Source organism: Homarus americanus, unplaced genomic scaffold (assembly GCF_018991925.1).
Source record: "Homarus americanus isolate GMGI-L3 unplaced genomic scaffold, GMGI_Hamer_2.0 scaffold34921, whole genome shotgun sequence".
NCBI lineage: Eukaryota > Metazoa > Arthropoda > Malacostraca > Decapoda > Nephropidae > Homarus > Homarus americanus.
Genome location: NW_024741901.1, coordinates 18,245,086 through 18,270,104, shown reverse-complemented (window position 1 = coordinate 18,270,104; position 25,019 = coordinate 18,245,086). Strand labels below are relative to the sequence as shown.

Sequence of the window (25,019 nt, the reverse complement as noted above, 5' to 3'; positions counted from 1 at the left end):
CACATCAAAAGCAACATTCTGGGAGCAAACATACTCAAAAATCAGTCACCATGAAAATGAGATATTTTATAATACTGTACAAACTCTCACTAGCAGCATCTAGAGTTGGTAAAAAAAAGAACTTTAGGTAAAAATACAACAGCAACTGTAATTAGTTATCTGTTTTTCCAAGTACAGTACTTTAAATATACAGTATACATGATTCTTTTCAGGACTTTTCAAAACTTACAGCATTTCAGCTACATATTAAATCCCATTTGGATATTTTTTTCCCCTCTTAAACACTTTGCTTGGTACAAACTATTGTACAATATAATGCTTCAGAACTTATCTAACCTGTCACTGGTTGTCCATCAACCTTCTAAACACACAAACACCACAAATACTTTCTAAACAATATTTCAATAGATTGAGAATCAGGAGGGACACCTATCAGAAACAGTACAGGTACACCCGAGGCATAACGTAACAGAAGGTCCCTGGATTATGTACGTTGGACTTGCGAACATCCACCAATACGAACGAAGCCCCATAAAGTTAAACTTTAAATTCACAGTATTTTAATTACCTATGACTTATTTTTAACTTTCATTTACTGTACTTTGCTGTCATTCTATGTCTTCTTTTCTCTTAAATTAAGCGATATTAGGTGTACAGGTAAACCTCGAGATACGATAGGGTTAAGTTCCTGAAAACCCATCGCAAGGTGAATTATCATAAATAGAGAGCATTATAACATGGGGGTTCAATGGAAAACGTTCCTAGCCAGTCCCCAAACACACATGTATCACTGACAAAACAATTCCTACAATACTACTTTCAGTACAAAACAATTAAACAACACACACCACATCATGAAGAATAAGCCTGGTTATCATTACATGTCCACTTAAGAGGCTAAGGGGACTCCTGGAGGTGGAGTGGAGACATCACTCTCCCACAATGCCAAGCTTCATCTCAGAGACACGGTTTTCTTGGATGCCTTGGCCTTCCAAGACATTTTCCAAGTTACACTTCACAGTCACAATGACAGAGTAAAAGCACTTGTCACAAAAACAGAGTGAATGATGATAACAAAAACAATGATAGTGGGTGACACTGCTCACATTTTCAAAACAACAGCTAACACACCTTAAAATCACAAAAACACCGCATCATGCTGTGGCAAAATTTGGCATGGAAATGTTTGTAAACTTGGTGTTTTGATTATTTTCTATTCCAAGCAACAGTTATTTTGGCAAGTTTATGGAGATTTTCTTGGATATATTGATATATTACCTATGAAAGAATTTTCTGGAATGTATAGCATCATTTTTGTTACGATTTACTTCTTATTGTAAGCCGAGATTAGTCTAGAATTCTCCAAGCATGTCTCAAGCTGACCTTCAGCGTCTGGACATCGTTAGAATGCTCTAGGCGTCTGATGAGACATACTACTATATAAGTGTCAGCGAGCGGCCTAGAGTCAGTCAACCGTTTCTGCTCAGAGTGTAAAGAACAAGCCTAGTAGAACAACTGAAGATAATTGTTGTGCAAGTATTGTGGAATTGTTGTGAGCTATATAGAAGTGAAAAGATTAAGGAATTGTACACTGGTAGTGTGCAGACTATATATTCGAAGTGAGAAGTCCAGCTGTGAAGCCATACCTTGGGAACAGTGTTGTGAAGAATTAGTGACTATTTAAGTAACTACAGTGCACAAGTGTGTTTCTGTGACCTGGTGGAAATCTACCTGCCTGTTGTTTGTCTGTACACTGATACCGATCGTCGGGAAATTACCGGAGACTGGCGGTACAGCCAATGGTAATTTGATGACACCTGTAAGATATTTACTGCTTCTGTATATACGACCCTGGCCGCTGGTAACCAGTGGTGGAAGCTGGGTAAGTGGCGAAATCAGGGTCGTAACAACAGAAAATATCACTTCACAGTCACCATAACACAGTTCAATCTAAATGTTAATGCTGTCCTCTCACTACTGTACAGTATATAAGAAAAAACAAAACTTGGATGATAAGTACAATGTAAGATGTTGGCCAATAATCATGGAGCCATGCGATGGCAGGTTTACGATCAACAAAGAACCAAACATAGGGCTGTATAGCGCGGGTTGGCCAGTGGCGACACATGGGTAGGCTTACAAGTGAAGGTAGAGGCGTGTCATACATAGGGTTAAATATTGTTTCCTTATACAATGTCACCAACTTTATGTAGAAAATTATAATTTGCGTTGCTGAAATCCTTACAAGATATCAATTAATTTGAATATATACAACCCATAGTTTGCACTAGAGATAAAAAAATTCCAACCAATAAATATCAATGGCTATTCAATGGATATCGTTAAAGTGTGTTATTTTGACCGTATATTGCGAGATGGTCATAATTTATGACCATCGTTAAAGCAGAATATCACTTCTCAGGATATCGTATCTCAATGTTTACCTGTATATAAGGACTTAGGCTATGATATAGTGGGATTTTAAACATTGTTCGGTAAGTACGGTATGCACAGAGGGTATGTGTTCTGTGATCCGTACATTTTTACTTAAGAAGGTCCCCAGCAACGGAACTCATACGTAACCCAGGGACTGTCTGTAGTTTGTGAGCACATACAATCATATTAAGCAGTAAACCCATGGTGATGCATTTCATTTCTATACATGTTAGGATTACTTGGGTAAAAGTTTGTGTAGACAAGGGATACCACTTACAGCAATTTCTCATGTGTAAAAATGATGATACTGTACTATAGTTAGCTAAACGAATCTTGGTAGTATGGGTCGATTGATGATTAGATTTATACAGTACTAGAATCAATAACAACTCACTGGTCTCCCTAGAGGTCCAGTGAGGGACATCTTTCTATGGAGTCAATGTTATTATATGAGGAAACTGAAAATCCCAAAGGAAACCTGCAATATTTTGTAGGGTCACACTACACAACATTCTCCTCTCATCCGACCCAGGTAGGGATTGAATGCGAGTCAGTGGTGAAAGGAAAGTACTGTACACTACCACTGCACCAATGACACAGTGAGTGGTTGGAAATTCTGCCATCTCACTTAGACAATTAGGCTAGTTTAAGCTTAACTTCATAAAACAGATGTTATTCAGATGGGAATCATCCAAGTATGTAATCCTGTGAACATAATTTAGAATGCAGGCAAGACTTCTAATTTATCATGGAAAAATGGCAGTGGCTAGAATGGACAGATATGGCATTTCTCTGAATGTTGCCAGAAAAATCAGATGCAAACTGACATTACAGAATTGCTAAACAGTAGTCCTTTGCCAACCATGGGGGTTAGGTTCCTGAAAAACCCTGTGGTTGGCAAATCCGCAATTGGCAAGACTAAAGACTTATGGAAAATTGGGGGTTAGGTTCCTTGGCTGTGGATAACACTCATCAAAGGCTAACTAAGCTGCCTGTTCCTTCACTAAATAATACCTGTACTGCACATTTAATTAAATTTGAGTCAAATACTGGACATATAAAATAGCTTAACAAATTAAATAGGACAGTAATATAAATATTACAGTACATCTCCATGGAGATGGCATATTTCTGTTAAATAAGAAAAGGTAAAAGCATGGGTGTGTATTTGTGTGAAGTGAACGTGTGTATATGTACTTGGCAGGTAACCAAGTTAGACTCTCCCTGTATCCCAGTAGCTACTATTAATGCAATACTGTACAATCTGAACAAGTTAAAAGGATGAGTTCTGAGAAGGATATCAGGTTGCTTATTAAATACACTAGCAAAGAATAAACTACATTATTGAAAGAAGAGAAATAGTTTGAAAAAATTAATTAGCAGTATCTGCTATGATGAATCCCTACCTCACAAATACTACTATTTACAGCAACTTTAAATTGCTTCACACCAGGGAAGTTGTCACAAAATGTGATGTCCCAAAGAAAGCAAAATTTTACTTTTCTGTGTTTCTAAAGGACTGAGTGGGTGTACAAAATCCATAATTCATAGCAAACTGCAGTGTACATAGAGATAGCACATAGATACTGACAAACGCCAAAGTGAACTGAAAAAAAGAAGAAGAAAAACAGAAGACAACTCTAAAGGCAACAGGGGAGGTTAAAACCACCAGCAGAGGGCAGCTATGCACTGGTTTTTTTATCAATTTATTTTTAAATAGGTGTAGATCTATACACAGTCTGCAGCCCCCCCCCCCCACCACAACAACAACCATGAGTATGATGCGATTCCTGCAGGAGGACGTCGGTTATGGAGGATACAGGCCTGATTAATGCAACGTTTAGGATGATGCAAACTGACATAAAGCATGAAGGTTGTTGCTGGTATTGCCCTGACCGCATAGTCAAGGTGAATGAGGCGATTGCAAGCCATATGGGAACGAGTTCCCTAGGGACGAAAATAGATGAAGCTGGAGCCTTGCTGGTTGCCAAGACTAGAACAAGTTGGGAAAGAGATCCTTGCTAAGACTGAGGAAGTATTCGATAAAATGGAGGTGGTTGCTAAGAGGAGTTATGCTGAGGCATTAGCAGGGCCACGGGAGGTGGCGGAGTAATGCAGGATCAGAACAGGTTCTACAGCAGCTAGGGACTCTGAAGAAGTGTGTCGAAGAAATTAAAATTAACGGACCTACTGCTAGGGGAGAGGAGGAACAACGGGAATGTTTCCAGCGTAGGAACAATGTAATAGTTATTGGAGTCCCCGAGAGCCAGGCGGAGGGAACTGAGAGTAAGGTAACAACACGATAAGATGCAGTTTAAGAATATTTGTACAGAGGTTCTGAAGATGCCATCAACCCCACAGGATGCGAGGAGGCTGGGACAAAAGCAGGGGGATAAGCCTCGCCCCATTCAGGATCACACTAGTGAATGAGGAGGAGAAATGGGAGGTTATTCGGCAGGCAAAAAACTTAGCAAGGAGCGAGGCATCTTGGAGTGTATTCATTCACCCAGATCGCATGGTAATGCAGAGTGAACAGCACAAGAAGCTCCTGCAGGACTTGAAGCAGAAGAGGGAGGAGTAAAGGAGGAACGGGGACGGGTGGTTACGGGTTAACTAGGGAGGGTGGAAGCGCAGTCGACACAGGTCAGCGCAGTTCACCCCTCCACCGCTTACCCCCCACCGAGGGCATCAGCTCCGCCTTGCATCAGACAGGCGAGGATACAGAAGCGCCATATAAACAATGAGCATTTAACCATTACCCTGCAAAATACAGTGTACTTACAAATGCCGTGCCGGAGAATGGGGGGAGCGGGGTTACTACTAAGAGCAGAGAAGCACGAGAACAACGGCCTTTAATGCCGCCGCACACTATCACAGACACTGCTCTGATAAGAGAGGAGTTTGAAACATTACCGAAGGTATATACCAACCGGATATGTAGGAGTTGCAGAACCAGCAGGCCATCTGCAGGTCTGACCCAGGAGAATGTGAGTTCGCATATGGATATGACTGGCTTGGCTTAACCTTTTCAAGAAAACCTGCAAGAGAGGTGGCCCAGTGCGCAAAACCAAGAGCCAGCCAGGCGAGGGGCAGGCGAGGATGCTTGAAGAAGTCCATGGTGTATAATTAAACCAAAGGGAGGAGACTTGGATGGTTGTCGGGTGTATTTAGGATCCCAAACCAAGCGTTCACTATATCAAAGGAACTTAAGAGCCTTAATAGACAATGCGACGATGCTCAACCCTAGCCACCTCCTTATCATGGGGGACTTTAACTATGGCGACATTGACTGGAGACACGAACTCATCCCAAATGACTTGAATAACCTTGCTACTCTTTTTGTAGAAACTCTGAGAGATAATTTTCTGTTCCAACATGTTAGAGACCCGACACATTACAGAGGGGAGCAAACACCCAACCCACTAGACCTCATCATAACAAACGAGAAGGGTATGGTGGCCAAACTGGAACACCTTGCCCCAGTTGGCACCAGTCACCATATAGTGTTGTCATTCAGATTTAACTGTTACCTAGTTCAAGATAAGGCCAGGCCAAGGTGCAAATATTACAAGGGAAATTACAACGGGATGAGGGAAGAGATGAGGGGTATCGACTGGCCTGACTCATTAAGGCACAAGAACGTAGACACTGCGCTGAATATCATAACTAGTAAAGTGATCCATTTGATTGATAAATATATACCCACGACCAAACCCAGTGCCTCTAGGAATACGAGGGGATCCCTACACATGAACCATGAGGCGGTCGACAAAGTTAAGAAGAAAACCCAGAAATTCAAGACGTGGGTTAGGTCAAACGATGAGCAAGACAGGAGGGTGTATGCAAGAGCCAAAAACCAAGCAAAGATAGAATGTAGAAGGGCTGAAGACAGCAAAACAACGTGCCCCTTGACACTTTTTTATTTGATGTGTGTGTGTGTGTGTGTGTGTGTGTGTGTGTGTGTGTGTGTGTGTGTGTGTGTGTGTGTGTGTGTGTGCAGTGTGTTGTGTGTGCATGTGTGTTGTGAGTGCATGTGTGTTGTGTGTGTATGTGTTCATGTATGTGCATGCGTGTGTGTATGTGTGTGTGTGTGTGTGTGTGTGCATGTGTGTGTGTGCATGTGTGTGTGTGTGCATGTGTGTGTGTGTGTGCATGTGTGTGTGTGTGTGTGTGTGCATGTGTATGCATGTGTGTGTGTGCACCTGGAAAATCTTTATTGGTAAATGTTGGAGAATCCCCTAAAATTACCTCCCCAGTACATTAGGAAACATTGTATTTCCAGTTGTAGAATCCACTTCATTCCACATATAATTTGACTCTGGTAGTATCAAAACATCCTTAAGTCTTAAATAAAACTACTTCTGTACATTATTAAAAACTTACAAGAAAACACAGCTGAGAAAGATGAATAATTAATAACATATTAAGAAGAATAACAGCATAACATTCATGTAATACGCATGAAATCATTTGTGATACCCAAGAAAAATTAAGAAACAAGCATACTATTGTATAACTTGTACACACAAGAGAGTAAATTCTAAATCCTACAACACACTGAGGAACTGAGAAGCCCTAACTTGGTGACATCTCTTACCCCTTCTCATACTCTTTGAGGGTGAGGAACCAGACAGCTTGGCAGGAGACAGTGATGATGTCTTGCTCTTGGAAGGAGAGCTAGAGGAGGATTCTGCCGAAGACGAGGGAGTATGAGAGGAAAGACCTCGAGAGTCTGATCCTCCGCAATGGTCTTCCCCGTCGGATGAATCTGAGGAGTCACCCGTGAAAGGGACAGACCGGATTTGACTGGCACGCTGTAAACATAAACAGACAATGCTCAATCAAGATTTTCTCTAATATTCACAGGTCTTTTCTCTTTAATATCTTTTGTAAATTCAAGTCCAAATAATCACTTCATAAAAACTAAAGACAAAAAAGCTTGCTAAAGGATCCATTTATCTCACAGCATGCATTCTTAGATTAAAGCAATTATTTATCATTAACTGATCACTATGACTCAATTTGGTGACTGTAGTATCCTAGATTTGATATACCCGCACTGTACTTACTCCCTTAACAGCAGCGTAGACAGGGACATGGATCTCTGGGTAGCTGCCGAGGCCAGAGCTCCTCATTCTACTAGCTGCTTCCCCAGTGGTGGCAACCACACCGGAACCAGACAGCCCTTCCTGTGCCACCTGCAACACAAATTTCTCTCAAATACTGTAGATAAAAAATTGGTAAAAAGTAAACAAATAATATACAGGGGGTCCCCAGGTTACGAACGGGTTCCGTTCCTGAAAACTTTCTTTAGTCTGATTTGCATGCAAGTCGGAACACATGCTATGTGCATACCGTACTTACAGAACAATGTTTAAAATACCACTATATCATAACCTAAGTCCATATATACATTTAAAGTCTCTTAATTTAAGACAAAAGAAGAAAAAATGATAAAAATACAGTAAATGAAAGTAAAAAATAAGTCATCAGGTAATAGGCAGCTACCAAACTGGGAGGTACTACTTCCTGGGAAGATATTGGAAGCATAATGTATTGTCTAATGGTAGACCCTGCTGCCATATAGCATCACAAAAATTGTGAGCCAGGTTGCTGATCTGACTTTCTGCCTCATTTACACACAATTGCAAGGTCTCAATTGTTTCTCTTACTATTGACAACACAACATACATACAGGTACAGTAGAGTATATTGTTTCTCACTCTTGATCTTTTTTTTATTTCTTTATGGTTCTTTATTAATATTATTATTATCATCATCATCATCATTATTATTTTATTATTTTTATTTTTTATCAGATTTTACTTATCTGAATTATTATTATTATTATTATTATTACATTTTCGCCCCCCAGGCCCCGATGTGGTTCAGTGACCTGTGCCCGGGTGGGCTAATGCCTGTAAAAAAAAAAGACACCGTAATTTCAAGTTTAGCCCCGTTTGTATCGGCTGGCATTCATAAGCCGGACATTCGTAAATAGGGGACGCCTGTATACAGTATTGTATTGCTGTACAACAACAACAAAAAAGTCTCTAATATTACTGAGTGCAAGACATCACTGTATATTTGGTGTATAATCTGTAGTTTGAAAAGGAGTTAATTTTCAAAGGACATTCAGAGAATCTGATTCCAATCTAGACTCGCAAACTACGAGACAGGTGTTCAATCCCATGGTGACACAAGGTTGGAGGGGGCATTTATTATCTTATATGTAATGCCCATGAATTAAGCTCATTTTATCAACAAAAGATTCGCCAACTTCAAAATATGTGAGAGACGATGTTTAAGGGGAGAATTCTCTTTTAAGTCTGCCTGTTGGTTAATGGTTACTGTTTTCACCTAAAAGATTCTGAACTTTTATCCAAAAACTAACATATCAAGTCTCTGGTCCATTTAGAGTTCCCAAATTTTTGTCCACTATAAACAGTCCCTGCAGCCATTTCAGATTCAAGCCAATAAGTTCTCAAAACTGGCTGTCAAAAAGTCATGAACTACAGTATTTGCTGCGAGTGGAATTCCATTTCCAAAATAAATTCCTGAGTTACAAAGTAAGTACTGTACCGTAGTGAGGGGTCACTCTTAACACAATGGTATAATACCAATACTGTACAGTATGGTTTGGATATACAGTCGACCCTCGTTAATTCGGACTAATAGGGGGGAAGGGTGTCCGTTTTAGCCGATTGTTCGAATTAACCGATTTAGGGGTTAATACTGTATTGCATTATATTTCAAAGTCATTGTTTTCGTCACGATTTTATCCCACTTTCCACTGTAATACGTACGTAACTTCAGCAAAAATATTACATTTCCGTGAATGTATTATATCAAGCACAGTATGAATAGAATATCATTGTAATATAACAGTATTTTAACCGAAAACTATTAAAAAAACGAGTAACTTCTCTTGAACATCGGAAGGTTAGGTAAAGTCTTTTGTTTTCGTCATGTATTTTATCCTATTTTACATTAAAATACATCACGTTTCAGCAAAGCTACTATTTATTTCCGAGAATATATTCATTCAGGCACAGTTAAGGTAAAATATACATGTGATGTAACAGTTTTTTAACTGAAAACGATTCGAAAAACACGTGTACCGTCTAGCTGATACAGTTGGTGGTGCGTCTTGAGTCGTTGTAAACAATAGGAGGTTGAGTACGAAGTGGGTTCTGCTATAACTGGCGTGTTTATTAGCAGCGAATTTGCTCTTGATTTACGATTGAACAATATTTGTGTGTACTCTTATGACGCTTATTTTGCTACTCTTAGCGATTTTTACTTACTATTTTGCCAATTTTGTGGTGACAACTGTGAATATGGTGAAAGAATATATCTCAAAAAGCGTTCTGATGATCAGAATTCGGTGATTATAAAGTAAAAGAAAGGATATAACGCGAAGAAGCTGGAGTAATTTATCAACCTCCAAATCACCTTCTCCCCCATCAAGTTACATTCCTTATGTTTTCAAAGGTAAAGTGTTAAATTTACTGTATGATTTCATTATTAGATATGAATGTAACATTTATTTAGACTTTATGCTATCCTTTGTGTTGGGCTAACTACTAAATTTTTTCGATTTGAAGGTAATCTGCACCTAACCCTATTTTCTCCATAAGCCCTGTTATTTCTAATGCAAATTTTCTATAACACGATATTTTACAGAACACAAGTGCTCGTAGTTATAGCAGGGCCTGTAGATTACCGGGTAATATATTAAGTGTGAAATATCGAAAAGGTTTTTATTACCGGTATTTTTTTGTAGATCAATGAGAACTGATACCGTATATGATATGATAAGTTAGCCTGAGCTAAGAACTTCAACATAGACTACTGAAAACACGTTGTAAGGTAATTTAGCCTATTGTAAGTTGGTGAGCTTCATTTGATGAAGGAACTGCACAACTTTTCATTACTAATTGGTACATATTTTATGTTTCCATTGTTTACTGGCAGTAAATGGTAAATATTTTTCATGTCTGAAGCTAAAAGTTGCATCCTCCCCCCACACTAGTGGTGGAGATGTTACATGTTTTATCCCAGCAGTGGGTGGACCAGCATTTTAGCTTAAGGTCCGCGTAGGTAATATTCCTACAAATCTTAAAAAAAAAAAAAAACAGATTTTGTCCAAATTATCCGAAATCCGGATTAAAGGGGTCCGAATTTTGTATAAAGATTTTTTTATATCGCGACTACCAAAATTATCGACATTTTCCAATATACAGTACAGCGATAAATTTATTTATTTCACGAGGGAAATCGGGCAGGAAATATTTCAAATTTAATGCCATGGTAAACAAATGCGTTATTTGCTCACCAGAGGCGTCACTGTGGCTGTTCACTCACGCATTCACACTCGCCCGCACAGTCTTCCCGAGCGAGTGACGAGCAAGCAGTCGACTCTGCTGCAGATTACGACTTCTAAGGCGAGTGTAAATGGGATGCTAGTGACGTGAAAAGTAAAGTGAAGAGAATGGAAAGCTTAATGGAAAAGATTTAATACTGTAACTAATAAATGGGTTGTTCATTTATATAGGTGTGGGATTGTCAAGTGAGGGTGGCAGTGTGGAGTCTGCTGCCGAGTCTGGTGTTCCTGAGTCTGGTGTTCCTTGATATTGATACTGAAATAGCCTGTTGTTCCCGAGTCGAGTGTTAATTGGTGCTTTAATTAGTAAGAAAATGAACTTAAGTCAAGTCAAGTTTAGTCACTTTTATTGGCCTCCAGAACCTAACTCTATTTTCCCCATGGATTACATGTACTGTAATTTATATGGCGAACATCCTCGGAGCTTATCTCGCGATATATCCCAACCCTACTGTATATTGCACCATCAGAATCCATAATATGATAACAGTACAGTGGTCCCTCGGTTAACGAGCGCTTCAGTTAACAAGATTTCGGTTAACGAGCTACCTTCCATAAGATTCTTAACTTCGGTTAATGAGCAATCCCTAGATTAACGAGTTTCTTACGAGCCGACCTCAACATGTTTTCGCTTGCATTTGGCGGTCAACCAGCTGTAGTATTAGTCCGCCAATACAGTAATCGGTTCTAGGGCTTAAATTCCTTACTATTTTAGTAAATATCAAGAAGTTTATACTATTCAATAATTTTAAAACTTTAATATTAAATTTTTTAGTCATTTTAACAATTATTGAACATAATTGAAGGTAAAGAAACTAGTTTCTGGCGGGCCATCCAGCCTGTTAACACACCAAACAGGTGTTAGTCTCTCTCTTTTCAGTGGAGGTAACATCTTGCTTGAGACTCTCTTCAACTAAACGTTTTTTTTCTGTGTTTCCAAGCAAATTATTGGTCATTTTGAAATTTATTTTACATATTGACAATATATAGCACAGTGCATTGTTATTTTAAAGAAAATATTCTTTATATAGAGGAAGTTTAACTTAAAATATCACGTGTTGTGATTGTTTGAATCCGGCATGGGGCCTAAGAGATCAAGAAAAGCGATTTCAATCCAAACTAAGCAGGAAATTATTAAAAAACATGAAGAAGGCATTAGAACAAATGCGCTATGCAAAGAATATGGCATGTTGACATCAACTGTGTCGACAATTCTTGCACAAAGAAAAATTTAAAGAAGTGAAAGTGAGAGACAAATCTGCCAGTGTTTTTAAAGGTTAGATCCCTAATTGCAGAAATAGAGAGGTTACTTCTCATCTGGATTAGGGAAAAACAGATGAAAGGTGATTCAGTTTCTACTGAATTCATTTGTGAAAGAGCCAGGGAGATTTACGAACATTTAAAGACAGATCAACCTGGTTCTTCAGGAACAGAATTTGAAGATTTTAGGGCCAGCAAAGGCTGGTTCGAAAAATTTAAGAAAAGAAGTGACATTTTCAGTGTTATTAGGCATGGTGAGGCTGCTGGTGCTGATAAGGCATGGGCAGCAAAGTTTTTAGTGGAGTTTAAAGAACTAATGGAAGAAGAAAATTATCTTCCACAGCAAGTGTTCAATGTGGACGAAACTGGGCTGTTTTGGAAAAAGATGCCCAAAAGAACATTCATCACCAGAGATGAAGCCTCTTAGTACCTGGGCAAGTATAAAACCCATAAAAGACCGTTTCACTTATTGCTTGGTGCTACCAGGGGATTTCCCTCGACTGAAGTTTCACGCTTGTCTGCCACTCTGAAAACCCCAGGGTGTTAAGTAACAGAAAGTGGCAAGAGGAAAGCTGGAGTTTACGGAAGTCCAACTCAGAAGGCATGGATGATGACAAGACAGTTTCTCTTAATGAATGGCTGTTGAGGTGTTGCCTTCTGTCAAGAGCCACTCTAAATCCACCAATAAACTCCTCAAAGGCTCTTTTCTCCTCATGGATAATGCTCCTGGTCATGACCCCTGAATCCTGCCAGAACTTTCACCAATTTGACTATGTGAAAGTGTTGTTTTTGGCCTCCCAACACTGCTACATCAATCATACAGCCAATGGACCAGAATGTGATCAGCAATTTCAAGAAGGTATGAAGAAAATGTTTAGGAGGTGTCATCAGGAAACTTCCACTGATCCTAACCAACACTGAAACAGTTCTGGAAGTGAGGCCAATTCAACATCCTGGAGGCTGTAAATTCAGATTGCTTTCATCATGGTAAGAAGTTCTCACTAGATCCTCAATTCTTCATGGAAAGCACTGTGCCATCAGTGGCCTGGATGATTTTAGAGGGATTTCAGGATGACACAGTGAGTTGGACCAGGAGATTGTGTCCATTGGTCAGTCATTGGGCCTGAAGTGGAGGAGGATGATGTCAAGAGTTTGTGATGTCTCAGGAGGAAGAACTTTACTCCTGAAGACTCTTGCAGGCAACTGGATGAGATGTTAGAGGCTGACAATGGTGAGGAGGAAAGTGAAAGTGATGACCACATGTCAACTTCAGAGTTGAAAGATGCGGCTGGCCATCAGAAAAGTTCAGGAACTGGCTTCAAGGCACCTAGATGTGGGAAAATCTGAACTAACTTTGTGTCATGTTGAGGACACAATGGTCTCTCTTAAAACATAAGTTACCAGATGAGGAGGAGAGATGCCCACAGACCACACTGACATTTTCTTCCAGTAAAAGGGATAAAAGATGCGAAGCCTCAGCCTTCCACTTCAAGAAGGAGAGATGATAGTGCAGTCAGCCTTTCCACTTCAAGGAGGAGATGTCATGGTAGGAATCTGTCAGTCCAGAGGTTCTTGACATTTTCAAGGAAGGTGACTCACCTTCCAAGAAGCTGGTGCAAAATGCTTCTCCTCCACCTCCACTCTCCCTTCCTCCTCCACCTCCACTTCCTTCTCTTTCTCCTTCTCTCCACCTCCCACTTCAAATTCACATCAGCATCATCATAGAGAAGCCTTCTACATACACACCTCAAAGTAAGTGTAACTTTCTACCTTTTTGTTGAATTTAGGATTTGGTGAGCTGAAACCTAATTACCCAAAAACCCATTGAACATCGGTTTCAAGCTAGCTGTTAACCTGCTGGAACGGATTGTGCTCAAGTAACCGAGGACCACTGTATTGTAATTTCATTTATAACAAATATTGTACTGTAATGTGACCAGTAAAGCACCAACCTGTCCAGTGAAGAACCAGTGGAATCTGTATTTTCAAAAAATTATTATTAGTACAGTATTACTTTTTTTTTAACAGCCTCAGTTTCTGACAAATTTCATAAAAAGTGATAATCTTTCCCGAGATATTTTGTTCGAATACAAAGTACTGTACAGTAAATAAAATAGCTCAAGTAAGCTTGAGTTGCTATCTAACTCGGAACAGTTATATTTTATTGTACTGTTTAAATTTGTCACAAAATAGCCGCATTAAATCACTTGAGAGGGATACAAAGCATTATCATCCAAAGTATTGTACAGTATATGTACAGCCTTCTTACCTGGTATATTCTAGACTCCCATGAGGGAAAGCGGTGCAGGGGAGGTGTGGGAGGCTTTTCTCCATTGGTCTCTGTGTCCCCCGGCCAGCGGGCATGGTCACGGCTGGGCGAGTAGATCTCACTGTAGTCATGGGCTTCATCCTGGCTCGGGATTCCCTACCATCATCACCAGGTGGCTATCTCTCAGACCAGCTAACTGACTTGAATTGGTGCTCTCAGTGTTGTCATAACCATCCAGCCTAGATCAAGGCTGTCAGCACTCTTTTGACATAGGTTGGCACGCCTTCTGAGGTGCTGGTGCGTGGCTGAGGTACAGGTTTCCGTGGGCTGTTCTCCCACTGCCAGCCCGGAGCCACTTGGCAGCCACCAGCTCAGGCCAGGCTATTGACATCACTTTAAAGGACTCTTGGGGCTCAAACTTTGGCGGAGTTCCATGTTCACTAACCGGAGTCTACACGAGAGTCTTCTATCCTCTTTCGTTGTTATATCTTCTCTCCAGACCAGTCCTTGAATTCCATTGTGTCGAGATTCTAAAGCGAATCTCGCCATATTGGCATCGGTGTCACTTGAGCTGGCTCTCTCAGTCCTGGTAGGTGACCTTTTAAGAACAACAACAAATAATCAAATAATTATGTTTCAGCTCCATTGGTAAAAGGTAAAAAGAGTTAACTTTATACTGTGGGTTGTTTGTTAGGCAAAGCAATGAATTGTGTGTGGTAGTGGTATTTGGGCTTTAAATCATATTTTGCATAGTGTAAAATTACTGGAATAATTATGAAGTGATACATATATCAAGTACATATATAAATATTATTTTTAGGCCCTTCTCCCATTACCATTTGACATTTTCATTTTTCAAAGTTTATGACTGACTATTGATCAGCTGATACATACCAAGAAACAAAAAGAACTAAAATAGTGTAACAACAAAAAAAAAAAAATAAAAAAATTCGATGTATAAGAAAAGTTATGACAAAATTGCAAAAAGTGTAAAAAAATCCGTAACAGACCTTAATGCCATCACTAAATAATATGAATTTTATCAATGTTCCACAGTCGTTATCAATCTACATTTATTATGCCTTTATGTAGCTGTCTTTTACCTTTACTACCTCAGCATTTTTGCATTATTTACGAGTCTGTGATGACCATTATTTACTAGTGTGTGTGATGACCACTATTATTTACTAGTGTGTGTGTGATGACCACCATTATCTATTAGTGTGTGTGTGATGACAACTATGTATTCACAAGTGTGTGTGGATGACTATTATCTATTAGTGTGTGTGTGTGTGTGTGATGACCACCATTATCTATTAGTGTGTGTGTGTGATGACAACTATTATCTACAAGTGTGTGTGTGTGATGACCACTATTATCTACTAGTGTGTGGTGGTGATGACCACTATTATCTACTAGTGTGTGTGTGTGATGACTACTATTATCTATTAGTGTGTGTGTGATGACTCACTATTATCTACTAGTGTGTGTGTGATGACCACCATTATCTATTAGTGTGTGTGTGATGACTATTATATATATATCAAGTGTGTGTGTGTGATGACTACTATTATCTATTAGTGTGTGTGTGATGACCACTATTATCCACAAGTGTGTGTGTATGACTACTATTATCTACTAGTGTGTGTGATGACCACCATTATCTATTAGTGTGTGTGTGATGACAACTATTATTCACAAGTGTGTGTGTGTGATGACTACTATTATCTATTATTGTGTGTGTGTGTGTGATGACCATTATCTACAAGTGTGTGTGTGTGTGATGACTACGATTATCTATTAGTGTGTGTGTGTGTGTGTGTGTGATGACCACCTATTATCTATTAGTGTGTGTGTGATGACCACTATTATTCATTAGTGTGTGTGTGATGACCACCATTATCTATTAGTGTGTGTGTGTGATGACAACTATTATCTACATGTGTGTGTGTGATGACACATTATCTATTAGTGTGTGTGTGTGTGTGTGTGTGTGTGTGTGTGTGTGTGTGTGTGATGACCACTATTATCCACAAGTGTGTGTGTGTGTGATGACGACTATTATCTACTAGTGTGTGTGTGTGTGTGTGTGTGTGATGATCTACTATTATTACAAGGTGTGTGTGTGATGACCACTATTATCTACTAGTGTGTGGATGACCATTATATTATTAGTGTGTGTGTGTGATGACAACTATTATCTACTAGTGTGTGTGTGATGACCACCATTATCTATTAGTGTGTGTGTGTATGACAACTATTATCTACTAGTGTGTGTGTGTGTGTGATGACCACTTCATTAGTGTGTGTGTGTGTGTGTGTGTGTGTGTGTGTGTGTGTGTGTGTGTGTGTGTGTGAATACTATTATCCACAAGTGTGTGTGTGTGTGTGTGTGATGACACCATTATTATTAGTGTGTGTGATGACCACTATTATCTATTAGTGTGTGTGTGATGACCACTTTATCTACTAGTGTGTGTTTTATCTACAGTGTGTGTGTGTGTGTGTGTGTGTGTGATGACCACCATTATCTATTAGTGTGTGTGTGTGATGACCACTATTATCTATTAGTGTGTGTGTGTGTGATGACCACTATTATCTACTAGTGTGTGTGTGATGACCACCATTATCTATTAGTGTGTGTGTGATGACAACTATTATCTACGTGTGTGTGATGACCACCATTATCTATTAGTGTGTGTGTGTGGATGACAACTATTATCTACAAGTGTGTGTGTGATGACTACTATTATCTATTAGTGTGTGTGTGTGTGTGTGTGTGTGTGTGTGATGACCACTATTATCCACAAGTGTGTGTGTGTGTGATGACGACTATTATCTACTAGTGTGTGTGTGTGTGTGTGTGTGTGTGTGTGTGTGTGTGTGTGTGTGTGTGTGTGTGTGTGGGATGACCATTATCCACAGTGTGTGTGTGTGTGATGACTACTATTATCTACTAGTGTGTGTGTGTGTGTGTGTGTGTGTGTGTGTGTGTGTGATGACCACTATTATCCACAAGTGTGTGATGACCACTATTATCTACTAGTGTGTGTGTGTGTGTGTGATGACTACTATTATCTACATAGTGTGTGTGTGTGTGTGTGTGTGTGTGTGATGACCACTATTATCTACAAGTGTGTGTGTGTGTGTGTGTGTGTGATGACTACTATTATCTACAAGTGTGTGTATGTGTGTGTGTGTGATGACTACTATTCACTAGTGTGTGTGTGTGTGATGACCACTATTATCTACTGTGTGTGTGTGTGTGATGACTACTAATATTCACTAGTGTGTGTGTGTGATGACTACTATTATCTATTAGTGTGTGTGTGATGACTACTATTATCTACTAGTGTGTGTGTGTGTGTGTGTGTGTGTGTGTGTGTGTGATGACCACATTCATTAGTGTGTGTGTGTGTGTGTGATGACTACTATTATCTATTAGTGTGTGTGTGTGGATGAATACTATTATCTATTAGTGTGTAATAATAACACTAACTGTTTATTGGAGAGCTTGGCAGCCAGAGGTGAAAATATACAGTTACATATTTGGTGAATGGGTTATGAATTACAAATAATATACAGGGATATAGTGACACAAATAAGATATATAATCTAGATGGGGAAGTGCTAAACTAGCAGTTTATTTTTCAACATATGTGACAGTGCGGAGAGTGTTTACTGGGAGTGAATACACTGGTTTATTAAGGTTATTGATAATTTTACAATGGGATGGGCTTGTTCTTATAGCGATGTCAGCGTGACGTATGGGCTGGATGCGGTTGTGTGTGTGTGTGTGTGTGTGTGTGTGTGTGTGTGTGTGTGTGTGTGTGTGTGTGTGATGACCACTATTATTTTATTGTGTGTGTGATGACTTACTTTATTATATGTGTGTGTGTGATGACCTACTATTATTTACAAGTGTGTGTGTGATGACTACTATTATCTGGCAAGTGTGTGTGTGTGTGTGGGTGTGATGACCACTATTATCTACGGAGTGTGTGTGTGTGATGACTAATATTATCTACTAGTGTGTGTGTGATGACCACTATTATCTACAGTGTGTGTGTGTGTGTGTGTGATGACTACATCTACTAGTGTGTGTGTGTGTGTGATGACCACTATTATCTATATGTGTGTGTGTGTGTGATGACCACTATTATCTACAAGTGTGTGTGTGTTGACTACTATTATCTAATAGTGTGTGTGTGATGACCACTATTATTTATTAGTGTGTGTGTGTGATGACCACTTATTTTCTAATGTGTGTGTGGATGACTACTTATTATTTACTAGTGTGTGTGTGATGACTACTATTATCTACTAGTGTGTGTGATGACTACTATTATCTACTAGTGTGTGTGTGTGTGTGTGTGTGTGTGTGTGTGTGTGTGTGTGACTACTATTATTCAGTGTGTGTGTGTGTGTGTGTGTGTGTGATGACCCACTACATTATCTCAAGTGTGTGTGTGTGTGTGTGTGTGTGATGACCACTTATTATCTAAAGTGTGTGTGTGTGTGTGTGATGACCAATTATTATCTACTAGTGTGTGATGACCACTATTATCTACTAGTGTGTGTGTGTGTGTGTGATGATCATTATCTACTATTGTTTTAGGTGATGACCACTATTGTCTACTAGTGTGTGTGATGACCACTATTATCTACTAGTGTGTGTGTGTGTGTGTGTGTGTGTGATGACCACTATTATCTGCAAGTGTGTGTGTGATGACCACTATTATTTATAAGTGTGTGTGTGTGTGATGACTATTATTTACTAGGTGTGACATTAATTTATTATTCACTAGTGTGTGTGTTGACCATTATTATCTACTAGTGTGTGTGATGACCACTATTATCTACTAGTGTGTGATGACCACTATTATCTACTAGTGTGTGATGACCACTATTATCTACTAGTGTGTGTGTTGACCAGTATTATCTACTAGTGTGTGCGTGTGTGATGTTCACTATTATCTACAAGGTGTGTGTGATGACTACTACTATTATATACTAGTGTGTGTGTGTGTGTGTGTGTGTGTGACCCTTTTTGGCTGAAGTTTGATCTGAGTTTCTCTCAGTCAGGAAGAGTTTTGATCTTGCTCAGACCACCTGGGGTCCGTGGTCATAGTAATAGTCAAGGTGTACAGTCTTAAGACCTGTTTTGAGCTGATTAACGGCTCATTTTGAAGCTTATGGTGTCTTTTTTCACATTAGACTGCAGTTACTTTAATTATAAAATACAATGCTGTATAGAAAAGTGTAAAGAGACGTCGCAAACTCAGAATTTCACAAACTCGCCGACCGCCTTATTCTAAATGGTCCCACTATAAATAGTGAAACTTAAAATTTCAATGGTAACATAATTTTTTCTCATCTAGGACAATTGGGAACAAAATGGTGCTAAAAAGTAGATTAGTGAGGGGGTAAGGGTTACCCTACCTAGCCCATGGATTGACTAATCTTAGAAAGACTTACATGAACACAAGGAGAAATACCACGTACCTAGACTTTGAGCGTCGGTCTCGGCCGAGCGTGGCAGGTCGGGACGGTGTGGTCGGCCTCTGTTACTGACCGTCGGCGAGAGACTCGTCGCTGAAACAATGGTCACTCAAAGCCCTCGACGAGTCCTGGTGGGGTGAACACGCTCGTCAAGCCAAGGAGGGAGGTTGGGGATGGCGGAGATTGATGACAAGGAAGGAGAGAGGGGAGGAGAGGAAATGTATGGGTGGAAATGTTGGGGAGGGAAAGAGACGCCTGTCGAGGTCCGGGGAGGGAGGAGAAAATTGTGGGCCTGTGTGGAGAAACAGGAGGGAGTTTTTCAAATGTCAGAAGGATTGGGAAGGCAGGAAATTTAGTGGAGGGGGGGGGTTTGGGGGGGGGTTTTGGGGGGGGGTTTGGGGGGGGGGTTTGGGGGGGGGTTTGGGGGGGGGGTTTGGGGGGGGTTTGGGGGGGGGGGGGTTTGGGGGGGGGTGGTTTGGGGGGGGTGAGTTCTGAGGAGAGGGGAGAGTTCTGAGGAGAGGGGAGAGTTCTGAGGTGAGGGGGAGTTCTCTGAGGAGGGGAGGTGGGAGGGGGAGTTCTGAGGGAGAGGGGAGTTCTTGGAGGAGAGGGGAGAGTTCTGGAGGAGAGGGGTGAGTTCTGAGGAGAGGGTGAGTTCTTGAGGAGAGGGGTGAGTTCTGTGAGGTGAGGGAGGTTCTGGGTGGAGATGGGGGGGTTCTGAGGAGAGGGAGAGTTCTGAGGAGAGGGGGAGTTCTGAGGAGAGGGGGAGTTCTGGGGAGAGGGGTGAGTTCTTGAGGAGAGTGGGGAGTTCTGAGGAGGGGGAGAGTTCTTGAGGAGATGGGAGGTTCTGAGGAAAGGGAGAGCCCTGAGGGAGAGTTCTGAGGAGAGGGAGAGTTCTGGAGGAGAGGGGTGAGTTCTGGAGGGGAGAGGGGAGAGTTCTGAGGAGGGGAGAGTTCTGAGGAGAGGGGAGAGTTCTGGAGGAGAGGGAGAGTTCCCCTCTGAGGAGAGGGAGGAGTTCTCTCTGAGGAGAGGGGAGAGTTCTGGTGAGAGGGGAGAGTTCTGAGGAGAGGGGTGAGTTCTGGAGGAGAGGGAGAGTTCTGAGGAGGAGGGGGGGGTTCTGGAGGAGAGGGGAGAGTTCTTGAGGGGAGAGGGGGAGAGTTCTGAGGAGAGGGGTGAGTTCTGAGGAGAGGGTGGAGTTTGAGAGAGGGGTGAGTTCTGAGGAGAGGGAGGGTTCCTTGAGGTGAGGGGAGAGTTCTGAGGAGAGGGGAGAGTTCTGAGGAGAGGGGTGAGTTCTGAGGAGAGGGGAGAGTTCTTGAGGAGAGGGTGAGTTCTGAGGAGATGGGGGTTCTGAGGAGGGAGAGTTCTGAGGAGAGATGGGAGGTTCTGAGAAAGGAGGGGTTAAGGGGAGACACAGACTCTTCTGGCCCGGCAGGGGAGTGGCTATCATGAAGGAAGGTGAACTTGGTGTAGGTAGTGATAGTAATAGGAAAGGTTGTTTTAATTAATGTAGTGATCCCTAACCTTTGTAGGCTCTGGGCCAAATTTATCATTGTAAATATAGTGGAGGCGCCAAAAATTGGGATCTACATTCAAGAAAAATTTCATATATACTGTACAGTTATTTGCAGTTTAACACGTCTAGCTGTTGCAAGTTATATACATTTACATTTACTCTGGACAGGACGAAGGCTGGCTGGGCTGGCTCTTCTGGGCCCGGTCTGGTAATACACTCGTCCTGTACACGACAGACTCCGGGACATATGCGCAGTTGTATCAAGTCATTACAGATTTTCATTAATTTCTCACCAAAGAATCCAAAATAATTTGCAATTTCTAATAAACTCGAGGCTCCATAATATGAAGGTTCCGGAGCGCCAGAACTACAGGTTGGGGACCACTGTTTAAGGGGTGGTGCTGGTGGTTGTGACAGGAATAGTAATAATGGGTATGGTTGTTTTAAGGGTTGGTTATGGTGATAGTACTAATGGGAATGGTTGGTTTGGATGGTAATGGTTGGTTTTAGGGATGGTAATGGTTGGTTGTAAGAGGTATAGGGGGTAGTAATGGTTGGTCTTCAATCCATTAGTTTGTAGCCAAGAAAGATATAGGGGCGGGAAGGAACATGCGGAAGGTGATGGTGATGAATATGAGGCGCGTTGAGGAGCAAAATGAAATGAGGGAAGGAGGGTTATTAGTAAAATGAGGAGGATATGAAGGATGATGAAGATGAGGTAATGAAGGATAAAGAAAATGACGAAAATAAGGATGAGTAAAAATGATGAAATGAAGAATGATGATAAAATGACGAAAGATGACAATGAAGGATGATGAATATATGTGACGATAAAATGAAAGAAGAGTAAAACAAAATACATCCAATAGCGATGAAAAAATATTGCAAAAAATAAATAAATGAGATATATTTCAAATACAGAATATATCTATTTCTTAACTGTGACTCAGAAAACTTCATGACAACTGAACACAACTTTTGTAAGATTTTGGTAAATACGAAGAGTGTAGAGGGCAGGTAGGGAGGGGCTGGGTGATGAGTACAGTACCTTTAGAAGCCTCTTGAAAGTGTTTGTTCAAAAGTTGTTCATAATATGGGATTCTACAGTATAGTGGCAGTAAGCTTATAAGCCATGTGAAAGTTAACGTCCTAACTTACTTTCCGTGGAAAAAAAAGCTGGGGAGGGGGTAGTGTATTCTGGATAACCATGAGTCTACTATCCAGTCTATTTTATCTAAATTACTATTACATTTATTGTGTGTCGGAATTCTAGACATTATGCCGCTAAATTGATTATATAAAAAAACATTGGTTGGTGTGGGAGGAGTTTATGGGGAAGGAGGCACCTAAGAACACACACATTGTTACAGTACTAATTGGAAGATCACATTAAAACTTACCTGTGTTGTCACAATTAACACTAATTCTCATCACCATCACCTGTTGTCAACGTGTAAGACTATAAAATCAAGATGTACAGAAAATTGTACGTGAACAAATTATTTTTATAGGGTGGCCTTATTAGTGTAAAACTACTAAAAACAATTTTAAAACAGTTGTTTTTAAAAGAAAATTTCACTGAGTGTTTTGAAATTAGAGGAATTCTATGTAAAGTGAATAATGTTAGACACTGAACAACATGCGATATCAAGATAAAGAATTCCTGATTTAGGACAGCCTTCGGCTCCCTCAATAACCTCAGGGTCTTCAGCCAGTAACACACCCCCTCCAGGCCTGCACCTTCCCCCAAAATAACTTATATCCTCCAGCAAGTTCACAAAAACAAATGATGTCTTGCTTCTCAAAAATCCAAATGATTTCCAGAAAAAAATAGAAATTTGGAAATTCCAAAAGCCAAAGATGTTAATTGGCTCTCAAAACAAAAACAATAAAACCTGAAATTTATAAGAAAAAAATCTAGTCTCCGGATTTATAAAAAAAAATGTTACCTTCCAGGCTGCGTTTGTCAAAACCTCGAGCTACTCTAAAAGAATTGGCTCATGGTTTAAATACCTACATTTTTTATAATCAAACCTGATAATCCCAGCCCTCACCCACTCCAATACGTTATGTAACTAATAATGTGGCTAGTCTTCTAACTGAAAACTGTGTGTGTTTTTATATATGGGGAACAAACTCTCATGCAGACCATCTTATCTATAACGAATAATTTTTACATTCTCTGAACTGCGTTAACACACCCATTTTTCAGCAAGCAAACCACTTTGTATATACTATTATGGAAAAGTCCTAATTAAACTCTTATTTCTCAAATTTACGCTTCACAGAAACCCATATCTCACACCAGTGGTAGGGCATTATATCATCAGCGTTAACTTGCATTCTCAACACATTTTCAATACACATTCATTATTTCTTCCAATAACAATGTTCTATTACTACATGATGCTGGCACTCACCCGCCTCTATATTCATGATCGAGTCATGACTCATCCATTCGTCAATGCCTGATAGAACTTCTCAAAATTTCACTAGTACTTACTTTCCTACTAATCACTTTAAATAAAAAGGGCGGCTTTTTGAATCGTCGCACCAGCCTCATACTTCAGACACGCCTCGGCCACGCTTTAGGTTAATGTCAATCATGTATAACTTCCAGCACATGTTATAACCATTGGTGATATATTATGATTTACCCATCTGCATACAAAACAGAACACTAACGAGCCAAAAAGCCATAAACCGGTACCCATTTCTTTTCAGTGATGAAACAAAAAGCCACACAAAATCAACACGTAATTTGTCAGTTGCCTAAACCTATGAAACAAGACATAGATGCAAGATTCAGTAAACTGTTATATATTACTTACACAATAAAATGTAAATAAACTTGCAAAAGTATTCATGGCGAAGCGAAGTGTTCTCTATGGAAAATAATTGTCAAAAAGCTATAGTTAAAATCCAACTCAAAATGAGCAGAAGCATTGGCAGACGTGACCTAAAATATCACAAGCTATAATAGTGCTTGTGCCACGTGGTGATGCTGCCTGTTCGAAGTATATTCCTGAGAAAATCTTTCAAGTCAAAGTCATCAATCCCAATCACAGAAATGATGTTCTAAGTTTTTCTGAAATTGAAGTTTTAAATTTTAATAAAATTACGAAAGGCAACTTCCCTTAATGTTTTAAAATTCAGTTCGTAATTGTAATCTAGAATAGTTAAGGAATGGCTTGAGAAGAAGTTAGAAAATATTAAAGCGGGTAGTGCCTATAATCTGACTGTGAGCACTGGTCTCCTACCCTCCTAAACCTCATTTCCTGCTACTGGCCTCCTATAAGCAGCCCTATGGCCCTCCACAAGCAGCCCAAGCGTTACCACAGACAGCACTTAGCTCCATACCTTGAGCAGACTTAGGGACCTCCTTTTCCATAACCTCTGAAGGAAGTTGAAATGGTGAAGAACGAAATGTGTAACCGTTGTTGTTTTTGTTTTTTTCAATGCACTCAAATCTTACACTTAATTATAGTCCAAACTGGTTATCACTCTCACTATTCTCCAGTTCATTGATATAAATCACTCATTACTACAAGGTTGTGATATGGTTATCACGCTATACTCTCAGGTCGTTGAACAGTCTGGGCACTAGTGTTTGGAGACCTAAATGTAGCTTATCAGGCCTATCTCCTCACCTCACC

General features: G+C 40.2%; 1 protein-coding gene across 1 annotated transcript in view; it reads right to left on the bottom strand.

Moving 5' to 3' along the window:
* Window positions 1–25,019, bottom strand: part of LOC121876154 (uncharacterized protein CG43867-like) — a gene marked incomplete in the record, with an annotated part of 144,279 nt that overhangs the window by 67,785 nt on the left and 51,475 nt on the right. The window contains 3 exon segments of the mRNA XM_042381091.1: window positions 7,034–7,250; window positions 7,506–7,634; window positions 14,352–14,492. Coding sequence (XP_042237025.1) covers window positions 7,034–7,250; window positions 7,506–7,634; window positions 14,352–14,492 — 487 coding nt within the window.